Source organism: Propithecus coquereli, unplaced genomic scaffold, assembly GCF_000956105.1.
Source record: "Propithecus coquereli isolate 6110/MARCELLA unplaced genomic scaffold, Pcoq_1.0 Scaffold273, whole genome shotgun sequence".
Lineage (NCBI taxonomy): Eukaryota > Metazoa > Chordata > Mammalia > Primates > Indriidae > Propithecus > Propithecus coquereli.
In genome coordinates this window covers 1822791-1836323 of record NW_012148319.1, presented here as the reverse complement: position 1 = coordinate 1836323, position 13533 = coordinate 1822791, and the positions used below count along the sequence as shown (strand labels likewise).

The window sequence follows — 13533 nt, the reverse complement described above, 5'->3', positions numbered from 1 at the left end:
CCTTTCCAAGCAGATGTATTTAGATACTATTATTTTCTGTCTTCCTGGCTTTATTGATAATGTAATGGCTGAGTTGTTGTTACTCTTTACTGACTTGCTGCCCTGAAGTTCTCTGGTAGAAAGTTGGCTATAGCATTTTCTTGCACATTCAGTGTGATAAACTCTCCCCATGGAATTCCAATTTTTTCTAAAGGTAATAACTTTGTTATTACTAAAGAATCATATGTTCCCTGGAAAAATTTGAATATTTAGATAAACAACTCAACAATTACTGTAATCTTTTGAAGAACTTTAATATTCTGCAAACACTCCCATCTTTCTAGTCATGTGCATTCCTTTTCCAGTTATTTGATTTGCAAGGAGGTCTTACTAATCAGGGAAGTATTTAGAGCTGATCTAAACATAGGATTATAACATTTTCAGCTCTACACTTCAGTGTCAAGGAGCCAACCCTTTGCATTCAAACTTTTTGGACGTGTCCAGAAATGTTGTTTATTAAAAGTGGTTGTTTAGCCCCAAAAAGGTTGGGGATACTTTGAGCTGGAGAGAAGGAATGAACATGGAGAGAGAAGACGAGTGAGAGAGAGAGAGAGGAGGGGAAAAGAGAAAAGAGGAGTGAGAGAACAAGGGAGGGGAGGGCTAGGAGAAGGAGGGAGAGAAGAAAAAGGTAAAAGAGGAACAAAAGAAAGAAGGGGAAAAAGGCTGAAAAGTGAGTGCATAGTATGGGAAGAACGATCTAAAACAGGGATGTGATAAGAATGGTTGAGTTATGTGGCAAGGGCTGGAGTTCTCACAGAGGCTTGGGAAATAAGAATGGACAACAGGCCGGGCGCAGTGGCTCACGCCTGTAATCCTAGCACTCTGGGAGGCCGAGGCGGGCGGATTGTTTGAGCTCAGGAGTTCGAAACCAGCCTGAGCAAGAGCGAGACCCTGTCTCTACTAAAAATAGAAAGAAATTAATCGGACAACTAAAAATATAGAGATAAAATTAGCCGGGCATGGTGGCGCATGCCTGTAGTCCCAGCTACCTGGGAGGCTGAGGCAGGAGGATCGCTTGAGCCCAGGAGTTTGAGGGTGCTGTGAGCTAGGCTGATGCCACGGCACTCACTCTAGCCCAGGCAAAAGAGTGAGACTCTGCCTCAAAAAAAAAAAAAAAAAAAAAAAAAAATGGGCAACAGAGAATGTTACTGTCCTTTGTTTTCTCTCTGTGTACCTTGTGGGAGGAAGTCTGGTTAGAGAGAGAATATGGCATAGTAGTCCAGAGCTTGGACTCCAGAACAAAACTATTTAATAGCCATTGAATGGCTTTATGACCTTGAATAAATTACTTAACTCCTCCATGCCCTAGCCTCTTCATCTGCACAGTGGAGAAATTTGTGACTATTCAATAACTTCATAAGTTATTAGAAGAATAGCTGGTAAATGGCACCCAAATGTTAGGTATTGTCATTTATAGTACTGGATATGAAAGCCTACACTTAAACCATTAAACTACCATAATCCTCAGTTCTAAGGTGTGAGCATCTTAAGTCCTCATTTGGGACTTGGAATCAAACAAAGATAATCTGATCTGCTCATCCAGTGCCTCTGGAGTATGAGGCGCCTTTACGGCAAGGCCTCGCCTACAGAAAGTCAGGAAAGCTTTGGGGCAGTCAGACTATTTGGGAGGATCCCCAGCTTCACTTCTGACTTACTCACAGCTATATTTTAGCTTATCTGGGCTTCATGTTCCTCCCTATAAAATGGAGAGTGTGGGAATCTTATATCGTAGAATTGTTAAAAGGATTAAATAAGTATCTGGCACATAGTAAGTACTCAATTAATATCAACCTATTATTTGTTCCAGTTTATTCCCATTTTTTTATTCACACCTATTTTTATTAGACATTGATGACATGCATTCTAATCTTTTTTTGCCCTTACAATTATTGATAATTTATTTTTATAAACCCATAGGGAGCAACTGAACTTAAAACCTCTAGATTTGTTGGAGGAAACCCTTTTCCATCATTAGTGTCAGGAATCTTTCTGGGTTCTTCTTTCCCCAGTTGCAACCACTGTCAATAGTGTTTGAAGAAATAGTGGATTCAGCTCAATTTATCCCTTCTACATGATACTGAGTTCAAAATAGAACTTCCCACTGGTAAATTTTAGATAATACCATGCCATGCCTTTTTTGATCTCTCTTCCCTACTGACAGTTTTACCTTTATTCTCGGACTGTTTTATTAGGAATATTTTTATATTCTAAAGCCATCCCATTCAACCTTTAGAAAAGAAGCTAAATATTTCATAAGGCATTTCAGTATTTGAGGTTTTTTTTTTTTTTTTGTGGCATCACAGTTAACACTGCCTGAAGCCATTTCATTTTCTCCTCAATCTTTGTTCTGAAAGTACACACCATCTCTTCTCTTCTGTCAATTACTTGTATTGTGTTGGATTTTGTAGGTAGGAATGTGGGTAAATGAGTGAGATGGTAGAGTCCAAAGCACCACTTTTAACTCTCTAGTACTTTATCTTGAGCCTCTGGCTCTTGGTGGCACATTAAGTGAAAAGATAGGTGGTTGGGAAAGGTAAATTGAATTTGAGTGCTATTGTACAAAAATATAAATTAGACATTTCATATAGAAACTGTGTGTATAAGAATTATGTGCAAAAATGGAATATTAAATATATACATTGGTAAATGCACGTGTAAAATCTCAATGCAAAATTTTGCTTCTAAATGGAGTTCTAATTTTACTAGTTGTTAGAGCCTAAATAAAGCTTTACTGTGGGTAAGAGGACTGTGATGTCCTTTAGCTGTTATTCTTTGGTAGCCCCATTGCTAATGTACAGACAGGCTCCAAAGAATGTGACCTGTTTTGAAAAGTTAAGCCAGATTATTGTTAAATTTGTGGCGATTAATATAGAAATATGATCCTCTCCAGATCCACTGGTGAAATAGGGGTGGTGAAATTCTGGCTAACCTGCAGGTTAGGATGCTGCCCGCTCCACGCTACCTAATGGATGGTATGAGACAGAAGCCATGGCTCCCTCTTCTGAATGCCCAGAGCAGTTGCTGCTACCCTTTTTACTGTGACTGTGTGGGGACTTTTCTTATCCATCTCCCCTAGGATCTAGCACAGTGCTGTAGACTTAGTTAATAATCAAAAAATTTTAGGTGAATGAGGGAAAAGATCAAATTGGAACTTACTGATTAGGAATTGTTTTTAAAACTATTTATCAAACCTTTGTTTTACATCAGGCCTTAAAATGTATTTTCTCTTGTAGTCCTCACATAACCCCAAGAGGAATATTACTGCTCCTGTCTTATAGATGAAGTTAGGAAGTTCATTTAGTTTACACCTGGAATAAAAGTCAGTTTTGTCCTGCTGCAGTAACTGTTTTCTTGACATTATCCACACTCATTCAGGATGACCATTGTTCGGTTTTTTTTCTTTTCCTCTTTTAGTATACCCTCCACTGCCCCCCATAATTAATCCTCATTTAAATTTTTTTTGATTTCTAACTTCTGCCGGGGCCATAGACAAGCTGTTAAATCAGCTGGCCTTCATGATTTCATGTGGTGCCAGTGAGGCTTTCTGGATTCAGGTAATGAGTTCACGGCCTTCTAGCCGTAGGGGGTTGGACAGGTCTCCTTACCTCTTGGGCCTCTGTCTTCTCATCTGTAAAATGCTGGTGACAGTAGTACCCACCTCACAGGGCTGTTATGAGAATTACATCATCTATGGTCTATAAAATCCTTAAAACAGGTCCTGGCATATAGTGAGTGCTGTCTGAGGGTCATTTATTGTTTCAGGGAGAATTGTCCAGATGAAAGCATTCACTGAGTCCTTTAACCTTAGAATACTAAGAAAGAGTTGAATACTTTTTAATAGTTTAAAAGATTCAACATCAGAGGCTGATCTATTTTTTAAAAAATAAATATAGTGAAAATAGTTCACTTTTTCGATGGTCTTCAGCATGTCCCTGTGAAAAGGCAGCTAAGTTGATTTAGATTGGGTCAGACATCACAGCTGATTTCTATCTCCTCTAAGAAATGTTAATCTTTCTAAGGGTGAATACACTCATGTTCACATAGACATCCAAACAAAAAACATCTAAAGGAAATTAGCAGATCAGGGGGTTGGCTAACCTGCCCTCTGAGAACCAAGGGCCATCTCCTCTGTGATTAAATGGAGTCAAGCTTATCTGTAATTGAGGCACTGGTAGAATGGGCTCACTCAAGCATATCACTCTCTCAAATTTTTCATTTAAATTTTCTGTAAGTTAGAAATGAACTTTATGGTGATCTTTGCTTACTAAAAAAAAGAAAGAAGTGTGTTTTTTGTTAAGCATTTAGCCTCATCACAAATCCCTTTTCATAAAAAATAACAGAAAATAGTGAGTGTGAAGGGGGAAGGACTTAGAGCTTAGGGAATTTTATCTCAGTGCCAAGACTGTAGGACTGGGAGGAAATGCTGCTTCTCCTTTACTTGAATCTGATAATGTGTTCTAGGAGTGCTGTTTCTAGAGGGCAGTGTGGTGCTGTGAGAAAAATAGACTTTGGAGGGAGATCTGGGTTCAAATCCCAAGTCACTCATTTTCTCTAACTTTTAGTTTCCCTATCTGTAAAATTACCATCATTAGCACCACTTCTCAGAGTTGTGGTGACAACACAGTGTCTACTTCCTGTTGTATATGTCCTCTTTCCCTTTATAGAGAAATAGTTGTCAATTTCGTTTTGGTCTAAAATCCCATAATCCTATTAAACAAAATCACTCCTAGACTTTGTACTCCATGAGGCAGGGACCATATCTTGTTTTCCACTGTGTCACTGTTCTCTGGCCCTGTATCTGGCACAAGGAAGGCCCTCCTTTTTCTTCTAGTTGCATATGACAGCTTTGCCAAAGGGCAAGGGTAATCACCCCTGTAGTTTATATTTAACCAAAAGGTGTTTGTTGTAGGAGAAAAAGAGATAGGAAAAGAAAAGAAATAAGGAATATTCTTAACTTGTCATGAAAGTATGGCTATTTGCAAAATTTGACTGTATATATTCCCTATGAAAACAATCTCTAAATGTATTTTAGCTAGCTGAGAGCTCTAGCAAATTATTTTTCACAAACTGGTAAGTGTACATTTGCATGCACTTTCACTGTGCTTATTAGTTTTTAAAGAGATTGATGCTTTAGAAAGTTTAAAAGTAAGGTTTTTTTAAAAGCACCTCATGAAGGAACTTGCAAAATGCAAATTATTTGACAGTGGGAGGTATGCTACCAACTAGTGGTAGCAGTGACAATTTCTGTTCCTTCCATTTTCTCCCCAGGTTTGATGACTGACATTCTTCTGGGGTTTGAATCCTGACTTGACTCCAGTCAAGGGTTTATAGACTCTCTGAGCCTCTATCAAATACGAGTGTGGCAAGGGATCCGCTCAGAAGGAAACAATTAAGCCTTGAGAGGGGGCAGGGAAGATTGGGGCTTATGGACTGGGTCACTTTCCAGGGGCCCCTGGACAGCTTGGCAGAGAGGCAGAAAAAAGTAATGGAAGAAGGGCAGACAGGGACAATAAGAACAGTGGTGGTAGAAAATGACAGGAAGGAGACTTAATAGATACAGTGGCCCGAGTTTGAACAATGAAGGATAAAATGTGGCCTTTCAAAGGTTTGTAATTCAGCCTGTGGCAGTGAGTTGAATGTATATAAAATGTGCTTTTTATATAGTGCAATGGAGACATTGGATTACATCAAAAAGAAAATCTGATTCTTATAGTCATCTCTGACTTTCCAGGTAAGTAAGTGTGAACTCAGAATATTAGGAAAACATACATAGGTAAGTCAATAGTAAGAATAGGAAGTAATTTGGATACAGACAAAATCCTGATACAGACAGAATACACTTCACAAGATCCAGGAGAATGTTTCAACTCTTTATTTATTGTAACACTCTTTTTTAATGATTAAAACTACTCAAATTCAATGGTGAGACATGTTTTATATTCTGCTGAAATTTTTGCCACAATGATATTCAACTTTGTATTCTCAATAATGTCTAGCAGTGTGCTCTGCACAGAGTAGGCACTTAGAAAATATTTGTTCAATGAATGAATGAATGATCAATATTTGTTGCACTACGATTTAACCCACATTTCAAAATAAATATTTTATTTATTTTTTGGCATTTTTCTCTATTTCCCTCTGTTGTTAACTTATTTTAGCCTTTTTCCTTCATTCACCACAAAGACTCCAGCAGAGCTTCTGAAAACGAGCATCAAATATTTGTTGTACATGTCCAAATGTGAACACTCCTGCATGTCCACATGGTCTGTGTATTGAGTGGCACTTTCTTGGTCTTTGTAAGGAGAACGTCTCATGATACAGGGATAATACACAGTATACTGCCCACTAGACACTTAACACTGATAATAGTACACAAAGGGGCTGAGTGAGGTGGAGAAATAGCAGGTGACAATGGTATAATAAATTGGATGGACTCCAGTTTCGCATGCTTTCATGATTTCTGTTTATATTCTTGAGGCTACACGTAGAAGGAGGAGAGGAGGTAGAAAGCTAAGATCTCCCTAAGAGGAAGGAGTGCTTAACTTTTATTACAGGTTAGGAACACTGGGATTTCTCAAGTTTCTGTTGTGATTGATGAGATGTTTTAGTATTGGCAAGAAAAGAGTTAGGAAAATGTACAACAAATGAAAATTTGTGAGGTTGCGATATAATTCAGAAGAAGCCTAGAGAGAAACCTTGAAATGATCCCTGTTTCCTCTGTGTTAGCCAGCTTCATTTTTCTGTCTGGCTGGGCTACACAGAGGTATCATCCAGAAAGTTTCACCCAGGTCCTATGGGGAGTTTTGCTTAATCTGCATCTCATGGATTTCAGCTAACTATGTAGTCATGGTTCTGTTAGGAAATCTGACACACATTGTTTAATACCCTTTGGCTTAGACTAACCTATTATGAGGAGGCACCCATGCATTCAGATACATACACGTTTCATTTGTTTTTGAAGGGAGAGAAGATGATGAATAACCTATGACTGGTTGGTTATACTTCAAATAACATCTTTTACTATTTTTCTTCTTGGATTTGACCAATTGTTTCCTAAATAGTTTGTTTCTTGACTTAATTTTCTCCCCAAACCAATTTTTATATACAGATATAATAACCCAAGTCCAAATTCAATAGTGAATACTATTTAATACTGTATGTACTATAAAATACTATTTTCATTTCATAGTTATCAACCACATAGACTGTGCTTTTCTGATCAGCATCTGTAGATGACAGACAATACTTCTGTAAGTCCATCGGATCAGCAAAGGGTCTCTTAGTTTTTCACCTAAATTATGAGAGTGTCAAGAATTAGGACTTGAGTTGTAATAGACTCTGTTCTTACTTCTGTTCACAAATTAACTATATACATCTGAAGGGATCTATGGTAAAGATCAAGTCAGATATGAATTTTGACATAGTTTGAGTCCTAGATAGCCTATTAGAAATAGGGGTTTGGAGAATGATGTTTTGAACAGGTGGTAGGCTCTACCAAGAAGATTGAGCTTGAATACATGTAACTTCTACGTTAAAAGGGTCAAGTATCGGCGAGGAAATGGAAAGCAAAGCAGCTCTCAAATTTATGAAAGTGCAGAAAAGGAGAAAGAGAAGACAAACTGATGCCCTAAATATATGGAGAAGAGCAAAATGAATTATTTGACATGGATTCCTAGCATTTAGAAAAAATTGTAATATGAGAAAATTAGAAAAAAGTGTTGATTTTAGTGAATCATCAGGAAATTCACTTGGTAAGGAAATATATTGTGTGAAATTCATGATACCTTCTCCATTGGACACAATTTCACCTCACCTAGAAGAAACCCTTCTGAATGATGACCAAAGGAAGCCTCAATGATATCACTAGCTTAGGGTTGCAGACTAGGACTTGAGGCACCTTAAGGTACCTTATAGTTCCCAGCTTAGCCGATTGCAATTGTGTAGGTCTCAGTTCCTAAGATGTCTCTAAGATTATATTTCTTATTGACTTTACCAAAACTACCTGATTAGGATAGATTTTCAAAAGAATACTAAATGAGGAAACTTGCATTTGTAATCTAGTTGTGATGTATATCCCGGGTGTGATTGTCCTCTGGGACTTGGCACAGTAGGGATGTTTTCTATAGGGAAAGCTTTTGGTAGCATAAACATGGGAAAACATACGATACACTAGTATGCGGGATGATAGACTGAACTCTACATAGGTTGACAACATACAGGAGCATGGTGGGACAGTCTAATCTGACTCTGTGGGCCTTTGTGCCTATATTTCTGCTCTATCCCCCTCTAATAGACAGGAATGTATTTCTGAGTGTTATTTGTCTACATTTTTCTTTAGCACCCTCCTGAATACTGTTTTCTCTTTTTCTAATCATTCTTTTGAGGCAAACCAATTGCTCGAATTAAAGGGTTACGAATCTCAAAATATTACTAGGAAAATATACCTTAATGACAAAATCTAGCTTCTGAGAAGCATGATAAAATAATTTTCACCTCTTTTCACTTCAGTCTCAGGACTCTCATCCTCAGTCAAGCATTAAAAATATTAAAATTAATCAAATGGCAAATCTGAAGAATGGGTAAAATTTAATAGGGAAATAGGATCCCAATCCACCTAAGTACAAATGCGGAAGCCTGCCCTTGCTCCTTATAACCTCCAGGTGGTGCTGTTTACCTAGACATGGAGAACAGGAGCCCAGCCTCACTTCCTTTGCTTAGGTTTGTAGTTGGACTTTCATTTTTTTTTCAAAGTATTTTCTGTTTGTGCAGATATATTCTTTTAAATGGTCAATAAAATTTTATAAGCAATATTTGAAAAATTGCGAGATTATTGTGATTTGTGCTTCCTAGCCAAGAATATTTCTTTATGTCTGTGCATACCCAGAGTTGGGCGCTTCGTTTGTTCATTGGTCCCACTCTTCTATGCTTCCTTGCTTCTTAGCGCCCAGGCTCAGCCACATACATTTGGGCTGTGGATAGAACTCATGCAAGTTCCTTTAAACACTTATGTGATTTAAAAATATATTTCTAGTTTAGCTATGGCAACTCAACTCTGTAGGCTTCTGAGTAAAGAATGCTGTCTTTACAGGAATGCTTATATCCCCTGAAGCCAATGAGTGTTCCTAGCAGATCTGACCTGATTTTGGGGCAAGGATATGCTTGTCGGACACTATAAATGTTTCGATGTTTTGATATTTTGGGGTCACCTCAACAGTGACACCCCACAATCCAATCCAAATTCCTCAGAAAAGTGTTCCTAGGAAAAACCTGAGAGAGAGGGCATTGACAGTTTCTTTCCTATTTTGATAGATTTTAGGGCCAGGAATAGTGGAGATTCCGTCACAGCAAAGATGGAATTAGGATGGGAGTGCAGTGGTATCAAACATCATGGGTGAAGTTTGGAATTTTTAGGATTGGCTTTTAAAAAAATGGCAACTAACATGCCTTTCTTGCCTTTCTTCCCCTTTTCTTTCCTCTCACAAGGGATTTGTAAACAAGCTAGATGAATTCATTCAGTGGTTAAATGAAGCCATGGAAACTACTGAGAATTGGACTCCTCCTAAAGCAGAGATGGATGGCCTTAAACTGTACCTGGAGACACACTTGGTAGGCAAGATTGTATTGCTTTTGCTGTCAGTAATCAAAAGATTTTAATGTGCTGCTTGTTTGTTTATGAAGAATATCAATTTATTTATCAATCATTATTATATGCTAATGAAACCAAGTTTTAATGGGGTAACCTACAGAAGGTGAAAATTTATAGGCATTTCAAATAATACTATGAAATCTAAATCCTCCATATTTCAAGCTACTTTTTCAAGGCTTTTTTTTTGAAGAGTAAGTAAGTTTTTTTTTGTTTTTTTTTTGAGGCAGTCTCTCTCTGTCACCCTGGCTATACTCCTGGGCTCAAGCAATCCTCCTGCCGCAGCCTTCTGAGTAGCTGGGACTACAGGCGGGGGCAACCACACCAGGCTAATTTTTTGTATTTTTGGTAGAGACAGGGTCTTGCTCTTGGTCAGGCTAGTCTCAACTCCTGAGTTCAAGCGATCCTCCCACCTTGGTCTCCCAAAGTGCTAGGATTATAGGTGTGAGTCGCTGTGCCAGGGTAAGTAATTATTTAAAAAATACCTTAGAAAATGTTACTAGACCCTTGCTCTCAAAAGCGATGATTGAAGGTTTTCTTCTCAAAAATAAATAAATAAATGAAACAGATAATTTCAATGACCATTCTAAGCTTTCTAGAATTCTTGTAAAATTAATGAACCTCTCATTATCAAGAGGGTCTACTTTATCTATTCTACACTGAGTTATTTTAATAAAATATTTAAAATGATGATCTCCATCATTTTTGCTGCTATGTGGGTTTTTCAGCGTATAATTAATACAACTGTCATTACACTCGTCCCTGTGCATAGGGAAAACCATGGAGGGGAAGTGGAAAACACTTGGATGAATATGCTTCGGAATATGTTAAAAGCAAGAATTATAGACTAGGGGACATTTGATGAACCTCATGAGGTTTTTACTGAATGCTTCAAATAGCCGGTATCAATTATGAAGGGGTGGAAACCAAGTAGTGGAGTGTGATAAAGCATGAAGAAAAAGCACGTTGTCATAGGAAATGAAAATTCAAGCTTTAAGGATCTCATCTTTATTCCTTTCACTGATAGCATAAAATTGACAAAGGCAATGAACATGAATCCTTGGGTACCCAACTGTGGGGTTGATTTTCTGCCCCCTTTACACACTCAGAATTTGGATTGAGTAAACATTGCGTGGGAATCCTACACATATGTGAGTTCACAGGATTCCAGCAACGTTGTTTGTTGTTCTCTGTGATGTTAAGTGAGAGAGAGAAGGGAGAGGCAGGGATAGGGAGAAAAGAGGGGAGAGAGAAAATGTTTCAATGTTTTGCTGTTTGTGTTTTGCAGCATGTTTTATATGATTGTAAGAAAAACAAACCCCAGATGCTATTGCTGTATGCAGACAGCCCTGAGGATGATAAAGAGTGACAAAACTGTGCGGTAGAGGATGAGTGTATTTCTTCTCTTTTTGGAGACCTGAGTTGATGGCGTATAAAAATGCCAGTGATCCTAACAACCTCTCTTGTACATGGGTTTTTAAATACTGCCCTTAGTACTCAATTCCCTGTCGAGTAGAGTTTCAGTATTTTTAAAAGAGGGCATTTCATAATAGCAAGATAAAGCTATTCAGTGCTTTATAATGTAAATTGTATTAATTAGAATGTCAACTTTTCACTGGCATTGTTCTGACAGAAATTCTAATCTGTGTTTAAACAGGAGTGTATGAACTTTATTTCACATCAAGTGTGCTGTCTTAATTTCTCTTGATTTAATATTTTATGGAAAACACACATTTGGTTTTTGAGGTTCCAGAGGGCATGGGGGCATAAAGAGCGCTTTCACTCCAGATTATTTGTTGAAAGCCAGGCTAAGAGAATATGAACCAAGGTCTTTTTCTCTTTGGAAGTTGAATGGTATGGCTCCTTTCTAACCCATGAACACTCCGTTCTCAAATACAATATCACAGATTTCCTTACTTGGCATCCTAATGTTGTCCTCTACCTCATTCTAGCCTAATGCTGTTCACTAACTAGAACGTTTTGTGATGATGGAATGTCCTGTATTGCACTGTCCTATTCAGGGCACTAACCTCATGTATCTACTGTGCACTTGAAATGTGGCTGGTGTGACTGAGGAAGTACATTTTTAATTTTAATGAACTTACACTTAAATTTAAGTTGCCACATGTGGCTAGTGACTACTGTATTCTATCTAGCCTTATAAACCGCAAAGCTCTTTGTAGATGACTGTAATGAATTGCAGTATCATACCTGCCTCATAATAACATTCTCATCCAAAATGTAGAAATCATTATCCACTTTGCTGTGGATTGTCAGTGTAGACATCCATAGCAAAGGGTCCTTCCTAAGAAATTTCTCTCTTAAAGAATAGCCTTGTTTGTGCTGAATGATCAACATTTTCTTGGATGAGTTTTCCCCATAATCATGTCTGATTATATTAGTTAGAATAGCGATAACATAGGAATGTCTTTATTTCTGCTTTGCAAATAGTGAGGTACTATTATCTCCAGACCTGTAGACTGGATGTTAAGTTATAATCTCAAGTTTTACTACTGAAATTATGAATAGTAATGTCTTACAGTTTCTGAAGACTTAGTGTGTGTGGATTGCCACTGAGTGATACTTAAGGATAATCAAGAGTCACTGTTACACTGCATGCTATCTACTACTCTCAATACAGCCAGTAGCTCGTACATCTTTCAAACAAATTCTCAGTTTCTCTGTCTCTATAAGTGTCTATAGTGTCCTCCTGATCAATATTGTCATTTATATTTTTTATTGTATTTCTTTACTATCATGCTGAGTTAATATTAAGTTATTCTTCTCAGAAGAAGGCAAAAAATCCACCTTCCTATAAAAGAAAGTATATGAGTAAGACTTGACATTTATATTCCTTAGTTCACCCTGTATAAATCATTCCTGTTCCTTAATGAGGGCAAGTGGTATTTGCAAGATTATCCAGTAGCAGAGATAGCTACATAAGTTTCTTTAAACATGTCTCTAGATTCCATAATTTAACACTCAATCAACAAATGTGCAAACCCCTAGAGTCAGTCTCCCCTGGTTTAATAATGTGTTAGACTATCTGGCACCCTCCAATATCTATTATAGGGAAAAACAAATGTAAAAATAATTCCAAAAGTTGTATGTTCATATTTCGATACTTAATTCAATTATTTTCCATGATGGTAACCAAGGGTTTTTACCAACACAAATCAATTAAAGCTTTACAATACCGTTATGAGAGATACAAAGGAGCCTTATTTTTAACTGTAAGAAATACTGTGAAATTGTGATGATACATCAATGATTTTCCATGATAATTAATCATCTGCTTGCAACCTAGCTGCTCCTTTCAAAAATACAATTCCTATCTTCCTAGAAAATGACATTTTCAGGAAAATGTCATTCTGGAAAGGTATTTTGCAAGTATTGAACATATTGAACATTCCTCCTTCTTTGAAAACCACTTTTAAAATAGTACTGTATAGATATGTTCTTGGACAGACTCCCTTCTCTCTCTCCCTTCCCTCACCTTTGTTACTTTCTTACCATTTTTATTTAAAAAACAGCTTTTTTAAGGTATAATTGACATATAATAAATTGCATCCTGAGTACAATAGTCCTCACTTACCCTTGGGGGATATGTTCCAGTACCTTCAGCAGATGCCTAAAACCACATTTAGTACTGAACCCCATATATGCTATGTTATGTTTTTTCAATCTGATAACCAAGGTAGCTACTAAGTGACTAACAGATATATATATACATTGTACATATGCTGGACAGAGGGAGGATTCACCTCCCAGGTAGGACTGTGATGCCGTGAAATTTTATCAAGCTACTCAGAATGGCATGCAATTTAAAACTTATGAATTGTTTATTTCTG

The 13533-nt window shown here is 37.4% G+C and overlaps 1 protein-coding gene across 1 annotated transcript in view; it reads left to right on the top strand.

Annotated features, from left to right (window-relative positions):
• Window positions 1-13533, top strand: part of AKAP6 (A kinase (PRKA) anchor protein 6) — a 454618-nt gene that overhangs the window by 205904 nt on the left and 235181 nt on the right. The window contains exon 5 of the mRNA XM_012647884.1: window positions 9523-9645. Coding sequence (XP_012503338.1) covers window positions 9523-9645 — 123 coding nt within the window. The remainder of the gene's footprint in view (window positions 1-9522; window positions 9646-13533) is intronic.